Source organism: Pteropus alecto, unplaced genomic scaffold (assembly GCF_000325575.1).
Source record: "Pteropus alecto unplaced genomic scaffold, ASM32557v1 scaffold14, whole genome shotgun sequence".
Classification (NCBI taxonomy): Eukaryota; Metazoa; Chordata; class Mammalia; order Chiroptera; family Pteropodidae; genus Pteropus; species Pteropus alecto.
Window position 1 is genome coordinate 3825207 of NW_006436810.1, and position 23254 is coordinate 3848460.

A 23254-nucleotide genomic window follows, 5' to 3' on the forward strand; every position below is an offset into this window, starting at 1 on the left:
AAAAAAACCCAAACAACTCATTTTGGGCAAGTAACAAAAACTGTCATTTAAAGGTGTGAAAATCATGCTTGAGAAAATGTTTAGATGAAAATAGAGAAGACAAAATTGTGGCGATTACGTATTGTGGGAAAAGGAAATTACTTAACCGCACTTGAGGTGAAGTTACAGTGTATTTAAGGCAAATAAGTCATAAGGCAAAATGTAAGTACGTTAATTAATTCACCATATATTTGTTGAATGCCCACTGCTTGCCAAGCACAAACAAAACCATTCACAACCACTAACTCTGCTTTCTCGGGACCCAGCAGCCTTCTCCAGAAGGAACAGCACTATCTCGGTTAACACCTTGCGCCAACTTTGCCACGGAGCGCGTCACTTAACTAAAGGAGTAAGTCGACCACGCCCTCTTTCATAGGCCTCGTGCGTTCACGTCACCGCAAATAGAAAACGCCAAGACGTTACCTACGGTGTCCCACGAGGAAATGGAGCCGTTTCAAGCATTCACTTGTTCCGCCCAAGTAAAAGATGGCGCTTGATGCGTCAGCCACCCCTGCTGCCCGGTTACTTCCCCTCGGGGGCGGGGTCTAGAGAGAGCAAGAGGCGTGTGTTTCCTTGGTGTGATTTTGTTTTTCCCGCCCTTTCTCCCCTTTCTTTGCTCTCACTTTATTTGCCGAGAGTGAACGAGGAAAGAGTCCACAAAACTTTAACCAGAAGACCACAAAGTGGGAAACAGGCACGGCGTGAAGCGGATGCCGGGTCGAATGCGAGCGACTGGCCCGGCCCGGCCTGGGGGCGTGGCCGGAGGCGGGGCGGGGCGGGGCTGCGGTTGCGGTCCCTGCGCCTGCGGCGGCGACCAACGCGCAGCTGGTGGCGAGTGGGTGAGTGAGAAGCCAGCCTGCCCGCGACTGTTTAGGGTCGGGGTACCTGGACGGCTATATGCGGCGGCAGGGACCCTACCCCTGGTTCTCCTCGTTCTCTCTTTTCTTTTCCGTGACCGAAACCGGGCATCGGGTTTCCCAGACTGGCGACTAGTGGCGGTGCCTGTATCCGGGCCCCGGGCTTCCCGGCCGCGGCGGCACAGAGACAAGGGGATGGGTATTGAGTCTCTTACCCGCTTTCCTTCCCTCAGTCTCCGAGCCGGCTCTTTCCCGGGCACCCGGAGTGAGACCCAGAGGGACCGGTCGGATCCGCTGTGCCGCGGGCTCCGCGGCATAGAGCCTTGGGCACCAAGAGGCCTGGCTCCAGAAAGGCCAGAGGGCGAGCGGCGCGCGGCTGCCCCTGACCAAGTTAGGGTCAGAGAAGAGATAATGCGGGTTGGGGTGACGGTGTGGACGTACGTCTACAGAACTGTAGTTTCTGAGGATTGGTGATGCCTTGTAAATTTGGGCAGCAAGTCTAGACTGGGTTGTGCGCCTCTTTTGTGGAACATGACCTACTTGCTTCACAGCTCCGTGGTTACACAGACTTACTTAAAGGAAGTGACCATTGTAACTTGGGCATAACTTGACTGATGCTATCAGTTGCAGAAGTGCACTGATTACCGGTCTGCCATTCCCACACGGGTTCTGATTGGCTCCAGTTAGCTCTTGCAAGCTCTGTATTTAGGAGACAGAGAGAGGTCATGCACTTGCCAGAGAAATGGCCATTTCAGAAACAATGGAGAGTGTTAGGCTTTAGCAAAGTAGCAGGCTGGTTGTGGCCAGTGGATAAAATCCGTTTCAAACTGTTTCCATCCCCCGCCTATAATGCAAAGCAAGGGGACACAATATGTCTGGCATTACTTTGTACAAAAGGGACTGTTAGACATGATCTTTCACGGACTTTGGAAAACTTTTAACATAACAAGAACATTACAGAAGCAAAAATATAATTTATGGGAGGTTAATACAGAGTCAGAATACTTGAAATATGATGCTGTTATGTGACATACATACCTTTGCTAGAACCACAGCCAAACTCTGCTACTCTCTAGGAAAGGAAATCAGTTGGATTTGCTTCATGATGACTGCTGTTTAAACATATGAAACAAAAATGAGGGCTGTTATAGACCACATTACAGATTGTGCAGTAAGCTGGCATTAACCTGCTTCAGGAAACATAGGAGCTAAAGATTTTTTTTCTTTGTAAAGCTGGCAAAATAGTCTCTTTATTTGTCTCTATTAGTGGTCCAAAAATTTCCTTTCAGAGAAAGAAATAGAAAACCTATAGACCTCCTATCTTTGAAGCCTGCCCTTGGGCTCTGTGTTAAGTAGTTCAAAGGAGTGGTAGTTTATAGCCTGCCTATTTGAGAAATTTGAAGCTGTGAGAGAAAGCCTGATAGTGATATCTTGAACATCTCCTGACTATTGCCTGATAAAAATTTTGAAAGTGTCGCAGGCTGTCTGGTGTTACAAACAGTTCACTGTCAATAAAGTTGGTCTGAGGACGTGGTTCCATAGTGTAGCGGTTAGCATGTCTGCTTTACTTGGGTTCGCGCCCCAGTGGAGCCACGGTCCATGGTCTATGGCCATGCCACCCTGAACAAGCCTGATGTCTGATCTTGGAAGCTAAGAAGGGTCAGGCCTGGTTAGTACTTGGATGGGAGACCACCTGGGAAGACCAGGTGCTGTAGGCATAAATAATAAAAATAAATACAAATAAAAAAACAAAGTTGGTCTGGGGAGTCTCTGATAAGTAAGGTGTGGGCTTACTTAGGACCCTGCTTCTCTTAGGGCTGGGAGAAAATAAACAGCGTGACTACAAAAAGTGTGGGCTTTAATGATAGTTGACTTCTGATGTATACAATAGCAGTGGACCACTTTTAAATACCAGTCGGTGGCTGATTTTTAGCAAACGTTTAAGAAAAGGCAAAGCTTCAGACTTACTAGTCTAACAGTTTTAACAGATAATAATATAATCTGCATATGTTGGATTATTTTCAGAACGTATATCAAGTACATCTCATGAACTCTAATCTTTGTTTACAGGAGTGGCAAGCCACTGTGTCACCCAATTTGGATCCTGGCTTCCCTCAAAAGACTCTTAAGGCAAATGTTTGATGACCCTCTGGAGAAGCCAACACTACATGTAACTAAGATATATAGACTTAAAAAAAAATATTACTAGTTTTGAACGGATTTTTTTCCAGCCACATTTGTATATATGGGTTTTCCTCACCAAAATGATGACTTTAAGTGTTAGTAAAATCATTTTTTACATCTGTACTAATTATACTTCTCTATGACGTTTCATTTCTCAAATTACTACTTTTAGCAAGATTTAAAACTAAACAATTCAACATGATGCTTGTCCTTTGTTTTCTGTCTAATAACATTAGCAGTGAGACAATGTAATTAGTGGTCTATAATGGTTTAATTTTCATTATCATGTAAAAAGTTTTTTCATAATCCAAATTTTGCTATAGGGCTGAATTTAGTTTTAGGAAATTCTCCTTATTTTCAATGTAATGATAAAATACTTGAGTTGCAATATTGTCTTTATGATTATTCACCTTTTTTATCCAAAAAAATATATATATTACAATATATCGCTGTGTGTTTACTTAATTCATTTCCTTGGCCTCCAGTTTGCTGCTATTAGTGATGACAGTAGCATCATTACAGTTTCAATTCAAATTACATTTCTATCATTGTAAACTGCTTAAATTGTATCCAGAACAGTGGATGTTTTAAAGAAGCTATACAGCTTATATCCATTTATAATGTGATATAACACATTAAAAAATAAACATCCCCTAAATGCTGAAATAAAAGATACACACATAAGCACTGTCTGTGTGTTAAACCATTTCTGCACATTCTTACTGTAAAGCATCTTGCCAAGCTGTGTGTCCTTGTTCTTGACATCATGTTAAAAGTGTGCATCTAATATTCTAACAAAAGTTCTGCTTCTCCTCAGTCTCAACTCTCTTGACAAGATATAAAATCCTTTAAGTAAAATGGTTTACTTTGACATGAATTTTTAGATCAAATGTGTTTTCCCAAAGCAATCATGTAGGCAAAGATAGGAATGCCATACTTCAGCTAATAACTGCTATCCTTTACATGATGATTAGATTCCTCGATGTCACACTTGCTTAAATGAAATTGTCATTTTTTTCCATTTTTGGTCTTTAAATACAAATATTTGATTTTAATATTAAGCAAAAATGATTCACTTTACACTAATATCACACAAACTGCATTCTCAGAGTGATATATTTGAGTAAGTTGAGATATATGAGAGCAGTTTGTTCTTTTCTGTGTTGAATAACATACCAAATATTTTATCTCTGTCTTGGTGTTTTGTCATTTTAAACACAGTAATGGGCTTTAGTACCCTGATAGCCAGAGAGTTCATTGAGAATAACAGGAGTGTTTGCTCATGTTTTGTTATTGTTCCACACTATTGAATTTTTGCAATATTTTGTCCTCTGCCCCCGCCCCTTAGCAGCTTTTAAGGTATTTTTACTGTCACCTGTTTCCTAGGACTACCATAACAAAGTATCACAACACAAACTGAGTGATGTAAAACAACAAAAATTTATTCGAAGTTCTGGAAGCTAGAATCTGAAATAAAGTATCAGCAGGGACATACTCCTCTAAAGGCTTGAGAGAAGAATTCTTTCTTACCTCTTCTTAACTTCTTATGGCTTCCAGTAATTCTTGGCAGCTTTCCTTGGTTTGTAGCTGCTTCATTCTAATTTCTGCTCCCATCTTTGCATGGCCCCATTCCCTCTGTGTCTATCGCTCTAGGTCTTTACTTACAAAGACACTAGACATTGGATTAAGACTAACCATCATCTAGGATGACCCCATTTTAACTTGATAACTATTTCCAAATAAGATCACATTCACAGATACCAAGGGTTAGGGCTTGAACATATCTTTGGGGAGACACAGTTCAACCCACAACAAACATCAGTGACTTCTATTGAGCCCTCACCTTTCTTATTTATTCCTCTTTAGTTGAGATGGCTTAGGAACCAAATATTCAATTATATTAGAATTGCACATAGACTGGATATTGGGAACTGAATATCTATTCTATGAGCTTTAGTATGTAATAATTCATATGAATGTTCAGAATTTTTTTCTAGTTTATTATTTGCATTTCTAAGTAAATTTCTGAATATAAATGACAAGTTACTATGTATTGCAAAATTATAGCAGCAAATGGTTAATGTGCACCTGCCATGCTAGTTGAATGTCTCTGTCCTGATGGGAGACATGCTTCCAAATCTTTTTTGCTTCAAGGAAAAAGCCACATATGCCTAAATTATTTGGGTTTTTGGTGAATGATTTTAAAATTGTTTAACCTAATCATTGATTTTGTGTGTCCTTGTTTAGCTATCCCTGGAGCATGTGGATAATGTAACAGTTGGGATGCAGTGATGTCGACGCTGTGTCCACCACCATCTCCAGCTGTTGCCAAGACAGAGATCGCTTTAAGTGGTGAATCACCTTTATTAGCAGCTACCTTTGCTTACTGGGACAATATTCTTGGTCCTAGAGTAAGACACATTTGGGCTCCGAAGACAGAACAGTTACTTCTTAGTGATGGAGAAATAACTTTCCTTGCCAACCACACCCTAAATGGAGAAATCCTTCGAAATGCAGAGAGTGGAGCTATAGATGTAAAGTTTTTTGTGTTGTCTGAAAAGGGAGTAATTATTGTTTCATTAATCTTTGATGGAAACTGGAATGGGGATAGGAGCACATATGGACTATCAATTATACTTCCACAGACCGAACTTAGCTTCTACCTCCCACTTCACAGAGTGTGTGTTGATAGATTAACACACATTATCCGGAAAGGAAGGATATGGATGCATAAGGTAAGTAGTCTTTGAGCTTATTAATCATACTAACTTAACTGCTAAAAGCTTATCTTCTGATACATTTATACCTAATTTTTAGAAATGATATACAATTAACTTGAAACAGCTATTATTTTCATCTATCTTATTAGATTCAGATAGATGTAGTCTGATGTCTATGATATTCATAATAACTCTGAAAGATAGGAGATGGTATCTCCACATTACAAATAAAAAGTTAAACTTAGAGTAATTAGGAGAAATAATAAGTTTTGTAGTCTAATTATCTTGAGATCCTTTGACTCTAAAGCTTTTTTTTTTTTTGGTCATGGATGGGATTGTATGACTATTTCAGTTACTACTGTGTGTGAGTACAAGCATTTCAAAACAGTTGTTTCCTAAGCAGTTGGCCATGGATCCTTTGGTCCCTTTAACTTCTTTGCCAAGTTCCCATATTTGCAAAATGAGGAGATTAGATCAAATGGTTTCTAGGAGATATTAATTTCATTTTCATATCATAAATGATATTTTTATTCATTTTTTTCCTTTTGCATATTGAGCTAGAGGAAAATATTGTTATCCCCTAAGTCCTATAGCTTAATCTATAGTAATATTTATATTTTTATTTACCTTTAGCAGATCTGAATAACAATTTAATTCTCCTTTCTACTTTGCAATTTGATGCTAAGATGAAAATCCATTAAAGCATTAGTTTTATGAGGCTTTTACCAGATAGTAAGGAAAAGTAGTATCTTTTAAAAGAATAGTTTCTTACTATGTTTGCAGGCTTGCTCCTTATTTTTCACATGTATATGAAAATCATTTAAAATCAGGAAGCTCTGTATTCCCCAGATTCAGCTTTATCTTATTTAATTTGAAAAGTGTAGATCATTACCTTTGTGAAACTATGCAGATGTTACACTGACTAGTATCTGCTAAATTTTCTCTTTTTAACTGCAAAAATGGTTTTATTTTGTTTTATTTTGTATTTTCTAGGAGAGCATGGATTTGTTTAGATAATTTTCAACCCCCTCTTTTCTGTCCTAAAGTGAAAAGTATTTTCTCCATGAACTAAATTACACAAAAATATGTCTGCTACTTAACTGTATTGTAAAAAAACAAACAAACACAAAAACATCAAACATCAAAATGTTATTTTTGAAATTATTTTAATCAATTTTCTCTTGCTCAGGAAAGGCAAGAAAATGTCCAGAAGATAGTCTTAGAAGGCACAGAGAGAATGGAAGATCAGGTAAAGTACAGACTGCATACTCAAACACCACTATGCACATGGCATGTGTCTGTATAAGGATGAGGGCTACTTTGTTTAGGCTTTGAAGCTATGTTAGTTTAACAGTGAGCCTGAAAGTGAACAGAGCCTTCCTTTATGGAGATGTATGGCATAAACTGGATAAAAACTTCAATGTCTTAGACCCGAATAATTCAATGTAAAGGATAACAGTATTGGCATCTACAAATTAATATTTTAATTTAATTAGTATACACAGAGTAAGGTCTGAATAACTTAATTTATAGTCAAAATTAAAAATTGTATATGAGATTTTATTTAAGGTATTTTTCCTCAGACATTTTCTCAGATGTAGTTGTAACAGGTGGAAAGTGAGTACTCCTAAGGTATCTGTGGGTGTAGGCATAGCTCTAAGCATATTTCTTCGAAGTTCTATCTTTAAAACTCATGTAATTTACATTTTATTCTATGACATATCTATATTTGTTTTAGTATTGAAGTTTGCCAGAGATACTCCTCACCTTCATACTGATCAGGCTTCTAGTGATATCAGGTCTCTAGGAAAATGTACCATGTTTATCCCATGACTTTGAATACCCATGGAGAGCAGGCACCAGAGTTTGAAGAGCATGATTGAAGAGATGTGGCTTCCCCTGTGGAAATGAAATGCAAACCAGGGCAGAGAAGTTCTTCTGAAGGCGACTCTCGGATGGAGAAAGGCTTCTTTGCTTTTACTCCTGTTACCTGTGGCCACTCTCATTGCTCCCTCTGTTGAAATTCTAGTATGAACATCATGGATGGATTGCCTTTTCTCTGGTTCTCCTTAATACTCCTGACACAGAATGGTACTTTAAACAAAAACTTTTCTAAAAATTTGTGAAAATATAGGGACATTAAACAGGAAAATATAAAACTCTATAAAATGATCTCCTTTATAAAATTGTTATGTCTACACTTTCGTAAATAATTTTCCAGTCCAGAGGAGATAATTTTGCAGAATTGTCTGAGACTTATAAGACTTTACCCAGAGAAGCCCAGCCTTTGCTTGCTGATCAGTAAATAGCGTCTCAAGTAATGGGGTGACATTTACCAATCTCTAGTTATGGAGTAATTAGTAGAGTTATCTCAAGATAAGGAAATTTAAGACCCAGTAAAATTCTGCTTTTATTTTTTATCAAACCAGAAGCCTGTACTTACAAAATTAACCACTGTTAATAAATTTTCTTTTAATGGCTCTTCTTGAAGATATTATCCTATCGCTTCTATGTCCAGAGGAAAGTACACTTGGGACAAAGGTTTTTAAGGTGAAACATTCTCCAGCTGAGAAGTTCAAGTTAGAGACGTTGGAGGAGGAAAAGAAACTTGAGAGATTTTTTTAGAGCCTCACTGTGTACAGCCCTGTAGGATTTCTTTTTGTTAAGCTTCAGTGAGGATATCCATTTGTTTATGATGATAAATGTCAGATACTGCACATATGAACTACTACATATACCTAGACCTAAAGGAAGGTGTTTTCCCACAGTTATCCTTTCTGAAAACGAATTGCCTTGTAATTGAGTCCTTGCAAACCTCACATGATGTGCTTTCAGTGACTTTAACAGTTAATACTATTTGGGGATGACGCATTATCGTGAAACAACTTTAGTCATTGCTAGTTCTGGATGCTTACAGCTGTCATCTGCTAAAAATCGCTTTACAAGGAAGTAAATTTAACAAAAGCTTCAGTTATTGTTGATTTGCAATGTTATTGATTGTTTAATTGTATAAAAGCATTTAAAATATTAAAGCAGAAACAATAAGTGATTATATTGTGGAGGTTACTACAGGATGCATTTTTTTAAATAATAATACCTTCTTTGATACAAGGGAGTTTATGGCTTAGGATAAAATTTCCAGAGACAGCATCACATTTAAATTCTCAAGCAATTTATATGATAGGGGACTCTGAAAAACTGGATTAGGTCACTCAAAAAATGGCTGTAGGGATGACAGAGGTTCTAATTTGAAGATGCATGTGAAGAGTTTGAATAAAATTGTTTCATGAAACATGAGTGAGGAAAAATCTTGTTAGATTGATCATAAATATGTGCATTTTAAAAACATGTTTACCTAAAAATTGATAGACATATGACAATTTTACCTACATCTCTAAAAGTTTGTATGTTCAGGATGGTCAATACTTTAGGGAGAGTGGTGATGGTAGTGAATATATGAGGGATCACCCAAATTTAAGACACTTTACATTTGTGATGTTCTATATTATTTTCATTCAATTTCAGTCTAGAGATTTCAAAATTACATTTTTGAGGAATAAGAAGTAGTATTGTCTTGAAATAACTCTAAAGGAAACATTTTATTGATTATTAAAATATACATATATGATGATTTTGATTTGCATTTGGGTAAATTATGCCTTACTATGAATACAGAGTTTCAGTATTGATTGAGGTTTTACAACTGAGTTATTTGCTGAGGATTTCAACGTCTTTTTATCCTTGGTTTTCCTCATTTTTAGACATAAACTACATTGATGACCTTTATCAAGAGTTTTTATATCTCACATTTCAAAGGATATACTTTCTAAATTTATCATGGTGATTTAATTATGCATGTAATAGTAAATGATAAACCAATGATTCTATTCTGACTAAAGAAAATTATTTCCAGAAGAATGAAGATGAGTTTTAAATGGCACATAAATCTTTCAGCAATGTTTTGGAGTGGTAGACTTGTTTGCAGCTGTGTTTGAACAAGTCATCTAGTATTCTTATCAAAGAGCATTATTCTTTGCTTCGATGTTTAATTTTTTATTGTTCAGCTTCAACTTTGCTGTGTGATTTTTTTTTTTTACTTCATTTTACTTTTTTGTGCAGGGTCAGAGTATTATTCCAATGCTTACTGGAGAAGTGATTCCTGTAATGGAACTGCTTTCATCTATGAAATCACACAGTGTTCCTGAAGAAATAGATGTAAGTTTTTATTAATTTTATTAAATAGGAGCAATGGTATCCTTTATCAATTTCCTTGAGTTATATTACTATTATGTATATTAGTAATGTTCTAATTTTAGTAGTATTCATTTTTGTCATACATACTATTCATATAAAGCATTAGCCACTTTATCAAACACACCTAAAATTCTGAAGTTTTTTGCCAAACAGAGGCTCTTTGGTCAGTGATAGTTAAAACATTAAATTTATTTATGTGACCATTTTCGTATTTCCCAGAAGTGGGGAAATTTTAGATCTTATAGAAGCAATCGGTAAGGCAGTACTTTTGGTAACAAAACTGTACAAATCAGTGGCCCTTAATGGAAGATTACTCACATTCACTTATCTAGTTTCCTTAATCATTTGTTGAGGACATTTTGAATCACACGCTATGCATATATAGGGAAGTCTTTAGGAAACTGTTGTTGTTATTTTCTGACATTTTTGTCATTAAGATTTATCTCCTGATTCTGATAGCTCAGAAGAGGAGGAGATTCTTGTAAAAATTGTTGCTAAACCTGCCTGACCAGCTTTTGCATTTGTTCTTCTGAACAAGTTTGTGGTAGTACACAGAGATTGTTTTATGGAGAGTCTTGATTTTAAGGAATGAGGGCAATGTATTATGTTGAACCTAGACTTCAGAAAACCTGTGTATTAAAAGTTATTTCAGCAATATGTTATACCAGAATTTTTTTTTTTTTGGTACATTTTAGATAACTGATACAGTTCTCAATGATGATGATATTGGTGACAGTTGTCATGAAGGCTTTCTTCTCAAGTAAGAATTTACTTTCTTTTTATAAAAGCTGGATGAAGCAGATACAAATCTTATGTTCAATTATGACAGGATTTAGAAGGACGTAAATAACAACATGTCTACCCCGGATTATTCTAGGGACAACATTGTGTATTTGACCTATTGCTTATCTTTGTGTTATTTTGTCATTTATTACATGTCTGTGATATATTTGATGTTACTCTTCTTAATATTTAAAAAACTGAGTTTTCATAGTATCTGGACAAGAAATCTTGGTCCTTTGGTTCTCGTTTCTTGTTTTAGTTCTCATTAAAACTGAAATGAAGAACCCTTTCAAAGTAAGTTGCATTGCGGATAGACTTGAGTTATTTGGTCTTAGAAAATAAAATTATTTACATTTTTATTCACTCTTTCTATCTTATAGTGGGTTCTAAAATGAGATTTCCTACTGTGTAACCCTGGGAAAACTACCTGAACTCTCTGTGCCTCCATTTCCTCATCTGTAAAATGGGAATAATAATACTACCTACTTCATGAGATGATTGTAAGCGTTGAGTGAGATAAATCATATTAAGCATTTAAAACAGTACCTGGAACATAAAAACACATAATAATGGCTAACATTTTTAATTTATATTTCTTCTAAGGAAAAATGATAGTAATAGTAACCAGCAATAATAGCCAGTGTTTATTGGATGCCTACATATTATTCCCTATACTAAGTGCTTTCTCTACATGTATAATCTCATTCTTCCACTTTAGTGTTTTTTTACAATCGCAGATTATCGTGAAATTTTATTTTTTAAAATGGAATCTTAGAGGCTTGAGCGTGTTTAACCTAAAAGCCTTAAATGGCTTGAATCAGAAGTGCATTAGTGCTGATTCTGTTCAGTGTCATTCATTCATTATATTATTTTTAATTCCATTTGACTTTAAATAAATCATTTAATCTCTCTACACATCAGTTTCTTCCACTATAAAATGGTGATATTTTACTAACTGTGTTGTTATAAGGTTCAAATGGGAGAATCTCTGTAAAAGGCATGTGGAAAATGTAAAGTACCATAAAAATAAAGATGGCTATTATGCTTGTAGTTTTGGAGTTTCTCATGTAAAGCTATTCTAAGTTTTTTGAAGCTCACGTGCCTTTATTTTTTTTTAGTTTGTGAAATTGTTTTACAGCCAATGTTTTTAATTTTTTTTCTTGAATTTATAGTGCCATTAGCTCACACTTGCAAACCTGTGGCTGTTCTGTCGTAGTAGGAAGCAGTGCAGAGAAAGTAAACAAGGTAATTTATTTTATAATCCAGCAAATCTGTCTTTTTAATACTGCTAACGTATTATGGATTGTAATTTAAAGGTTAGGTCACAGTCAAGATGATCTAATAGTATAACAAGGCAATATAATCTGACCAAATTACTGGGACACCCTATGGGAAAAATAAGTTTAAAGTAAACTGTTTGAATAAGAAGTCATTAGTTTCATTTTCGATAACATAAATACTGGTCTCAGTATAAATCATATAATAGTTTCGAGATTATTTTAAAATCAGATATTTAAAAAAATTTGTCTTCTATTTTCTGATGTTATCTTTACTATGAAGATAGCCATATACTTTTGGTATGAATTCCAAAGAAATGTCTGATCACCTTGATTTTATTTTCTTGCTTTTCCCCCTAAATATATCCATTTTAGGGACCATTTGCTATTAAGTGGTCAATGGAGGTTATACTTTATTTAGTAATGTTTGTGACCACTTCATTGCTACACGAGTTACCAAAGAATTAATGAACAATTACCTTTCCAAGCATTAGACCCAAACTAAGAGATTTTGTACTTTTCTTCACTGATCATTAATTAGAAAGAGATTAAGTATACATATCTATCAATTTAAGCAAACCTATTTTGTTAAGTTTTATACAGGAAATATGCTAGGAGTGATTATTTGCTTAACAAATATATTTATAACTTTTTTCTGTTTTAAGCTACCCTGTATATTTACATGACCCTTAATTTACCAAAATTATATTTCTCATACAACCATTTATGAGAGATACGTTTACCTTAATTATTTTACTGCATCTAGTGACTAGTGATATTATTTCTGTTACCCCAAGAAAGTAGCTTTCTATCTGTGTACCCTAAAGTCTTTGGGTTCCATGGAGGGACTTCCCAGTCACTTCTTGGAGGGAGAAAGGCCGTATGGGACTACGTGTTTTTTAAACATTTTTTCTCATCATACATTGTGTTCTGGATTAATAGCTTCCCTTTTATCTTTTTAATTTGAGAAAAAGCTTCCCACTGCTCTAGATTGTAAACCACTGCTTTAATATAAAAACTCTGAATGTAGTCTGAATTCCAGCATAGTTACATGGTATAGGGAAGGAAAAATAAATTTCTCTTCACCCTTCTAGGTTCTTGGCTGAGACTCCTTTGTAATAAGACAAATTAACAGGAGAAAAACAAACAGAAGCTTAATAACATGTATACCTCCTGTATACATGGGAGATATGCAGAAAAACTGAGTAACTCCCCAAATGGCCCAAGCCTTCACCTTAAATACTATCTTCAGCCAATGACAAAAGATGTTTGGGGGTAGGGATGTGGGAAGGCCTATTGATCGATTACGAGGAAAAGCACAGTAATAAGGGTACAGTTATGCAGTTCCAAGTCCTTGCTTTCTCCACTGTTAAGAGATTCTAGAGATTTAGTCATCCTCTTCCTGGTACAGAGAGGGATACACCTTTACAAATGGAGATTTCCCTTATAAATTTAAGTGTCTCTTAGAAAAGGATAACTTTCAGGGTTTCTACTGTGTCTACTATTTCTTAAAAATAATCAGCCTAAAATAATCCTTTTGCCAAAAAGGTATATTTGGGGGTGGTAAATTCTGCTCCCTTTCAAAGGCTTTTTACTTGCCCTAATGGATTTATGGACCAAATCCTGTTAGAATCATAGGTTTCTAAACCCCAACCAATGGCTTGTTTATTTTAAATCAAATTTGATAGAATTAGTTCTTGTTCTTTTGAAGGATTTGAACACTCCTTCATATTCATTATAATGGGATTTCACATGTAGAACTCTTAAACAAAAGCCTAATTCTGAGTGATTTAACAGCATTTAGTTTTTCTTGTCCAAAATTGTGTGCTTGTTTGAAAAGCACTTGGCGCTGGGCAAAGATACAGTCAATAATTATACTTCCTACTGAAATAAGGGTTCCAGGGTCAAATAAGTTTGAGAAAATCTGCATATGATATCAGTCATCTGGATAATTAACAATATGTATTCAAATGTCAAAAGTTTTGAGTTATCTTACAGTAAATTTACTAGCATTTCCGAAACTTATTTGACTACAGAATACCTGTTTTAAGCAACTGATATAGCTCATGGACTATTCTGGGTGACTAAGGAATACTTATTTCTCAGGATGTATTTTATTGGTGAAAACAATTTTAGTTTCTTTCATAAGCAAACCAATGGTGGTATTTGTGTGTGTGTGTGTGTGTGTGTCACATTTTAATGCTAAAATATTTTCTTTTACAGATAGTAAGAACATTATGCCTTTTTCTGACTCCTGCAGAGAGAAAATGTTCTAGATTATGTGAAGCAGAATCATCATTTAAATATGAGTCAGGACTTTTTGTCCAAGGCCTGCTAAAGGTATAGTTTCCACATGTCACAAGTGAAACCAATTTTGAGTCTCTATAAGTATGTTTTGAATGTTAACATTGAATGCATCTCATGTTTATATGCCAAGGGGCTGATTTCCTTTACACAGATCTGAACATAGGTATATGTCTTATGAATTTATAGTTAATGTCAGTGAAACATCACAGAATATCTTTCTTTGTGTTTCTCTTTGGTTTCTTTTAGCTGCCTGTCTAGCCTTAGGATTTTTTTTTTTTGTATGTGCTTGAATCAGGTTGCATGTCTAAATAGGAACATTCTTTTTTACTGAACAGATTTTAATTTTGTGTTACCATTTTGTGCTTATGTACCATATTCATTTATTGAAGAAAAATTTAAAGCTGCTTCCTATCTCGAAAAAGTGTTTAAGATTTGATCAATTCCTATGCGTGTGTATACACACACACACACATATGAAAAATTACTTTACATTATTTTTAATTTGCCGAGTCTGCTTTTCAAGGAGCAAAAGAGATAAATGTAAATTAGCCATTTTCACTAATTATAAGGAAGACAGTTATTCACTTTATTGAACCCAATATTGATGTTCAAGTATAATCAAACATGTGAAGAAGTAGATTTCCTAATGGTTATGTGATTTTCTCATGGTGGATGCTTTCGTGAGGATGTAGACATAACACATGAAAGAAAAAATATTAAAAATTGTTGCAAATAAAAGTTACATTCAGCTTTTGTATTTTCAATAATGTCCATGCCGTGCACTCAAAGTAATAGTATTTAAGTACAGAAACTGCTTAAGGGAAACTCATTTCCAATTTGAATTGTACAAATCTGAAAATTAGAACTTCTTATCAAAGGCAGAAGGTACTTAGACTTTTATTTTCTTAGGTCCCTCTCATTTAATTATATAACTTTATTCCTGAAAGGATCCTATACCAGATGCATAGAAGAAAAACTTGAAACTATAATTTAATGAAAAAATATGTGTAAAGAATTTTCCATGCAACTATAAATTGTATAGCCTTTCAGAAAATGCTTTGACATTATATATTAAGAGCTTTACAAATGTTTAAAAACTTAACCTACTATTTCTACCTCTGGAAATATATCCTAAGGAAGCAATTATGTATGGAGGAAGATTTACTTATAAAGGTGATTTATCACAGCATTATAAAAGTGAAAAATTGAAAATAGCCTTTGTCTTCTGTTTTCTTCATAGCACATAGCATAGTGCCTCATATATAGTATGTCCTTGTTTCATGGCAACTCAACTCACTAAACATGAAAAGTATATTTTTTACTTTTAAATCTGAACATAGATTGTTGAGATTTAGAAGAGCATAGGAATAGTCAAGAACAACAGGTTACTTGTAATCTCACAATTCAATGAATATCCACTGCTGATATTTAGCAGATATATTTCTGGTCTTTTTTCTTCTGTATTTTTTTTTTCCACATATCTCTCCCCACCAAAAAAAATTGGTTTATACTCCACATATTATAACCTGCTTTTTTCACAATATGTTGTGAATATTCTTCAGTATCAACACAAACTTCAGCTTAATCATTTCTCTTTTTGGATGCTTAGGTTGTTTCTGTCACTATAAGTTTGCATGTAATCATGATTAATATCTGGGTATAAGTTTCTAGAGATTGATTTGCTAAATCAAAGCCAGTTTTTTTTTAATTTAAAAAATAATTATTCGTATCTTATGGCCTAAAGACAGTACGTTTTCCATTCATTACGACAGGATTCAACTGGAAGCTTTGTGCTACCCTTCCGGCAAGTTATGTATGCTCCTTACCCCACCACCCACATAGATGTGGATGTCAATACTGTCAAGCAGATGCCACCCTGTCACGAACATATTTATAATCAGCGTAGATACATGAGATCAGAGCTGACAGCATTCTGGAGAGCCACCTCAGAGGAAGATATGGCTCAGGATACGATCATCTACACGGACGAAAGCTTCACTCCTGATTTGTATGTAATGCCCTGCTTTTTGGTATTGTCATTAAGCAATATTATGAAATTATATCTTTTATGAGTAATAACAAAACAAATGAGTCTGTGTTTAAAATCAAAGAAATATTACTAGGAGAATTATGCTCAAAGATCTATTTGGTTAATCAAGCATTTTTTTCTTAAATATGTTTTTCTAAATATAATTGTGTTTCCCATAAGATAGATTAGATTAGACATTAAAATACTTATTTAACTATTAATTTAACAAATATATATTGAGCCCCTAGGCACAGTACTAGGTGCTAAGGTTAATATCTTATAGACAGCGTCAGCTCTCATGTTGCTTACAGTCTAATGTATAAGAAGAATCACTAGAAAGGTTATTAACTAAAATAGAGCAGTAATTCTCAGTCTTTTTGTCTTGATATAGGAATATAAAATACAACAAAAATGTCAAAAAATATTAATAGAGCATTCTTTTACTTTGCATTTTATATCATGGTATTCGTTTCTTGCCGTAAAATCTGATCAGTAAATTAAAAAGATAAAAATGATAATAATGATAATAAAATATTGATTGTGGACTCAATTAGGAAAAAACGTAGTATTGACAAATCTGAATTATAAAACCCCGAGAATATACTTAAACGATGTTTTGAAATCAAGAAAAGAATTGTAGTATACTGTTATGGTTTTCTGTAATCAATTTAAAGTGTCTGGCACCTAGAATGTGCTCAATAAATATTAACTAGAATGATACAGGTTTAAGTATATAAGGAAGCAGTAAAATTGGAGCCAGCAACCTTGTCCTTTGTTTCTAAAAAAAATTTTGAGCTGATGCAGCAGACAAGTGGAGCATCAGTAGTCACGCAGGTGCTGAGGTGTTGACCAAAATCATAGAAAAAGAAGACTGTATCCAAGGGAGCCCCAGCTTCATTTGTCAATAGCTACAGAAAGATGACTTTATTAGGACCCATCTTTTCCCAACTCTCCAGTGTTCTTGTTGGTTCCTTACAAAGTTTTCAGGGAGGTAGTGTAGAAAATAACTTGGTCAAAATTGGAATCCAGGTCACTAAGTTTTCACATGTGGTATTGGTAATTTTGGTACCCATGTAGAAATTCTCAGAATTAATTTGTTCCTTTAAGCATTTTTTTCTTCCCTAAAGTGTTTAGTGTTTTTTCTCTTTTTCGATTGTTTGCTTCAAAGGTCTTTGGTGAGGAGGGGGGAATTTGGTGAACTTTAGAATGGGTTTACAACCATCTAGTTTTTTTTTTTAGAGAACACATACGTATACTTTAACATTTCTTAGTCATTTTAACCTGTTAGGTTTACTTTGCTAATTTGACAAACTATGATCAGCCAACTATTCTTGTTTTGCTGATCATAACAAAATGATGTCACGAATTTTAAAATTTCCTTCCAGTTCTAAGTAAGTTTTCTGAACATAAAATTGTCCAAAAATATTTTCAACAACTAGATTATGTATTGTTAAATTTTACATATTTTAGACAAATTTTGCTTTTTAGTTTATTTTAAATAATATTGCAAATTTTTAAAGATATTTTTAATTTTAACATTTAAAATTTATTTCAGTCACTGCCACTACATGAAAAATCAGTCACTAAAAATGTTTTTTAACACTTTGCTTCATTTAATTCACTATACGACCAAAACATTCATTCAGTGAAATAGGCATATTCAGAACACTAGACCTAAATGGCCTTATTCTCTCTCCAAAGCCAAATAAGGGTGCTGTCAGTACCCACATTGGCCACAAAATGGACAACCAGTAGTTGTGAAATGCTTATTTTTTTCTTTTCTTCTCGGTTTCCTTCTGTTGTTTGGTACACCCATCTCCCAAAACTAGGAAATTTTAGGTACTTTCCTATTTACCTCTGCACACACACCTCTTTTCTTGCCACTCCTATCAGTTATATGATGATCTCTACTATTTTCAGTCTTTTCAGTTAAAAATCATTTACCTTATTAAGTATTATGTTACCATCTGACTTTGTATAACCTAGCATCTCAGTAAATTCTTTAAGGAAGTAGAAAGCAAGTAGCAGGAAGGAGAAAAGAAAAAATTAAAGGGAGTTCGGGCCTGGGAAGGGAGCAATTTTTTTTTTTTTTAAGCACCTGCTATATCCTAGGCGGTGTGTTAGGTACACCTTCTTTCAAGTGTGCATTACATCTTAACATCTTACTCTGGTCATTGCCAAGGTAGGTAACACTTTCCTAGAACACCAGCTCATTCATGTTACTTCCTAGATGATGAGACTTGTTGATGCAAACTCAGTGGTGCTGATGTTGCAGATAGTTTTCTAGGTGTGTTCCTTAATCCCACTCAAATGATTCTTAGCATTCATCCTTTTACCTTTTTTTCATCCTAAAATGTTTATTAGAAGTTATTAGTATATAAAGTTAACCTTTTGTTTTTGTTTTTGGTGGGAGTGGTGTGTGTTTATTTTTATTGCTGTTGAGATGGCAGGAATTGGTAATTATATTTACCAATTATTTAAGGCTCTCAACATTTCTTTATAAGGGGAGGATACTATATAGGTTGGTGTATATTACATATCCTGCTTGGGACTGCTTATATCTTTAAGAAAAAATAATTACATACTGGCCTGACAAAGCCAGTAATATACAAATGTATCTTTGAGCTAAAATGAATGTATATTTTATATTTTCAAATACATCTAATTTTTATAAATATGTTTATATATAATATCCCATATCTAAGAATTTAATTTATTGGCTAGAGTATAGGATTATGGAAGGTAGCATTGTACAGCCATTTCAGCATTTGAACTGTTTTCTTCATAGGAATATTTTTCAAGATGTCTTACACAGAGACACACTAGTAAAAGCCTTCCTGGATCAGGTAGGTGTTAAACGTAAGATTGTCATAGTGAATGATGTGACACATTTCTCTTCTAATATATCCTACAATGCCTGTACTCTATCTGTAACATCATAGAATTAAGTCATTATCTTTTTGTGGTGTCTCTGGTCTTTCTTAAAGTGTCTAAGTGATTTTTTGAATTATGAATAGCAGCCTGAATATTAATAATTAAAAATGCAGTATTCCCCAATTCAAATAATGTTTTCAAGTCTAAGCACTAACCTATAACTCAAGGTATTTTCTTTTTGGGGATGGAGGGAAAAGGTACATAAATGTTTTTTATTTGCCTTGAGCCAAAAATGTCTTTAAAACTTAGTATACTTCTGTTTAAATGATAGCATCTTTATTGTCTCATTCTTTTGAAAAAATTCTGCTTAAATATACATTTGAAGAAAATTATACTTTTTATAAGACTTATTTCCTAATATAACAGAGCTTTGTTATAATATCATTCTGGGGATCAGGCCAGGAAACATTGTCTTAAATGTAACTTTGAAATAATGAAATCCTTAGGTTAACTAGAAATTTTCGATCCAAATATGTGGTCTATGACATATTTCAAAGTTCAGGGATAATTTGTAGTCATGTAATTCCATGTTTCTCCCATGTTTCTCAAGCAGAAATAAAATCCTACTACACCTATACCCTTCCCCCCAACAAAAGTACTAGAGGATTATGAATATCTCAAAATCATAGTCTAAGCATGGCTCAACTTCTGGAAACTTCCATTTTATTCGACAATGTGGGCAGAAAAAGTCAAGTAACACAGTTGGAAGTAACTTACATTGTGATTTTTTAATAGTAAAAAAAATATGCATATATTTATTCTGAGGTAGAATGCGAAATTTGAGTCTATTTGAGTCAGATTGCTTCTAGACTCACTCAGTACTTCCACCATACTCCTTCCTGTTAAGGGACTGCTCTAATGCGTGTGACCTGCCAGGTGCTATTAATGTTGTGATAGAAACATGCTATGTAAGTAGAATGAGAACAAAATATTTATTAAAATGCTTCATTTTCCTGTAGGTCTTTCATTTGAAACCTGGTTTATCTCTCAGGAGTACTTTCCTTGCACAATTTCTGCTTGTCCTTCACAGAAAAGCCTTGACGCTAATAAAATATATAGAAGATGATACGTAAGTAAAACTGTATGGAAGAAAGACTTTTGTGCATTGTTTTTGTTTTGTTCCCTTTGGACATTTTCAATATTACATATACATTTTTTTCGTTATTTGTAGGCAGAAGGGGAAAAAGCCCTTTAAATCTCTTCGGAACCTGAAGATAGACCTTGATTTAACAGCAGAGGGCGATCTTAACATAATAATGGCTCTAGCTGAGAAAATTAAACCAGGCCTACACTCGTTTATTTTTGGAAGACCTTTCTATACTAGTGTACAAGAACGAGATGTTCTAATGACTTTTTAAATGTGTAACTTGTTAAGTATATTTTGTCACAGTCATTATTGCTGCTAAAATAGCTCAGTGATATGGGACATATCAGTCCCTCAGGTCATACCCCAGAATCCTACTCAGCAATGGCAGTTAAGCTTAGTTACACTACAGTCGTCACAAGAAGTCTACAAGGGGATGTCAGGTGCGTTGTTAACAATGGGTACATCTTTTCCTTTGATGTGCTTTCTTGGGATACAGACTTATGTTTACAATTATAATAAATATTATCACTGTCTTTTAAAGACATAGGGATAGCATATAAACTTGACCACAACTACTGTTTTTTGAAACTTAGGATTCATGGTTTACATGTATCAAAGTGAAGTCTGAGTTAGCTTTCACAGATATAATACTAGTTGACTTTCCATCTTTTGGTGTTTCTTAGTATATGGGATTACTGTAATACTATTGTGATTAGCTGAAAATTAGAGCATCTGAAATATTTCAGTTCCATAGACAGGAAGTTAACTTGAACCTAGCATAAGCTTTAGGAAAAAAATATTGGTCAAGCAGATGTTTAATTGAAATTCATTTTTAGATCCTACTTGTAGACTTAGTCCTTCAAATTCAGTCTGTGTAGATATGTCAAGCAGTGTATATCGTCCCAATTATGATAAACTACAGTCAGGGTGGTTTTAGTTTGTTAAGCTCTGTCAGAAAATATAACAATTGAATTTTATGTTTTAGTAGATGTTGCCAACTTTTTAAATTAATTTTCATTATTTTGAGCCAAATGGAAATGTGTACCTCCTGTGCCTTTTTTTTCCCTTGGAAAATATAATTACTTAGAAGAAGTTCGTATTTCACTAGTCAGTTATTTTCATCTTGTTTTCTTCTTGTATAGTCTTACCCTGATTTGGCAATCATTGTAACTTAGAGATTATTAAATGCAATAGAGAATGTACTAGCTAGTAATATGTATTTTCAGAAATAGAAAATAGTATCTTGTCTTCTTCTTGCTTATATTTCTGTGCATATTTTTGAAGTTATTGCCATGTCTCTGCCTGCATTACATGAGGAATAGCAAGAGAAACTTTACTGACGTGCTATTATACTAGGTGCTACTTAAGCAGAACTAAGTGGTCTATTTCTTTTGTTTCCTTAATGTGTTTAAACCATTTTGTTAGCTATGAAATAACTGATTAACGTAATTCTGTGCTGGAATAATGTTGACATAGTAATATATATAAGCATAAAAAGTGTTTTTATTTAAAACTGTGGAAGTGACACAAAAGGGACAAATATTTATAAGAAAGGGATAAAAGTAATAGAGCGCCTCTGCCCTTACCCACCAGATTTAACCAAAAATATGTTCTGTTGTAAAAGGTCTTAATAGCCTTTAATGTCACTAATAAGAAAGTTGTACAGTTTGATTTTTAGACACACACACTGAACTTGAACTGCTCTGTAGCTCAGTCATGAAAAACTGTACAAATACCATGTTGTACCCCTTACTCAATGTTTTTTTATATGATAGATTATTTAAGTGCTGACTAATTTTTTTTTCTGGTTTATTGTATTGTTACACAGAGTGCAAGTTGTATAGTGAAATAAGTTATTAAAGCATGTGTAAACACTGCTACATATATTTTCTCCTAGAAGGAGAATTTTGAATAAAATATTTTTGAAATTTTGTCTCCTACAATTATTTGTTCAGAAAAGCCTTACTATGATATTGAAAGATTGTTTTTCCTTCAGCTGACTGTCATGTTGAACCTAAACTAGATTTTTTTTAGTTTTCCTTTTGAAAGAAAATACGTTTAAAGATTATGATTCTGGTGAGGGGGGACCAAAGTTTGCCCCCCCCAAAATAAGCCTTTTGGGATATTGATTATTATAAGCTGGTTATTTTTTAGAAACAAAAGACTCAAAAAGAACCTTCGATCTTCTCCCTAACTGCCTAAATATATTTAGATAGAGTACCTGCTCTAGGAAAGGAGATACCATAGATAACTATAGTTAATATGAAACATGAACTAAGTATGATAAGCAGGGAGGAACATAGCAAGGGAGGCCCTTTTGATTAAAGTCTGTAGTTAAAGATGGCGTGGCAGATATTTACCAAACATTTGCTTTTCTGTCTCAATGTGAATTGCTTTCCTTCTATTCAAGATCCCAAGACACAAACTCCTCCCCCTTTCTCCTTAGCTCGAAATGGCATATAAGCCTTAGCTGCTTGATATGTCCTGGTGTCTCATTTTCTTAAGGAGCCCCCATATGTACATAAAAAATAAATTTGGTCATTCTCTCCCGTTATTCTATCTCATGTTAATTTGGTAATTATTCCAGCCACAAGAACTTAGAAGGTGGAAAGAAAATTATTTTTTCCACCCCCACACTGGAATCTTATGTTGTTTTTGTTGTTTAAAAAGGCTTTCAGCTTATAACTCCCAGGGTTACATTTTGATTTTTAAAATTTATATATATATTTAATATTTCAAGTGTAAGATAATGGGGTAAATTCTCTTTAAAAAATTCCTGTTAT

General features: G+C 34.3%; 1 protein-coding gene and 1 pseudogene across 3 annotated transcripts; both read left to right on the forward strand.

The window, feature by feature from the left end:
* The first annotated feature begins 789 nt into the window (after window positions 1-789).
* Window positions 790-22411, forward strand: CUNH9orf72 (chromosome unknown C9orf72 homolog). Of its 3 annotated transcripts, none has more exons than XM_015590771.2 (12): window positions 813-878; window positions 2967-3175; window positions 5328-5815; window positions 6990-7049; window positions 9920-10015; window positions 10750-10814; window positions 12010-12082; window positions 14338-14454; window positions 16194-16429; window positions 19239-19296; window positions 20344-20453; window positions 20556-22411. In XM_015590771.2, the coding sequence occupies exons 3-12, from the start codon at window positions 5372-5374 to the stop codon at window positions 20740-20742; spliced, it is 1446 nt and encodes a 481-aa protein (XP_015446257.1). In that variant the 5' UTR covers window positions 813-878; window positions 2967-3175; window positions 5328-5371; the 3' UTR covers window positions 20743-22411. The 3 variants fall into 3 exon arrangements, with proteins under 3 accessions (XP_024903906.1, XP_015446257.1, XP_006913751.1); XM_006913689.3 differs by having other exon boundaries at window positions 2967-3066; XM_025048138.1 differs by lacking the exon at window positions 2967-3175 and having other exon boundaries at window positions 790-878.
* On the forward strand, window positions 2499-2614 carry LOC112481318 (annotated as a pseudogene).
* Window positions 22412-23254: the final 843 nt, after the last annotated feature.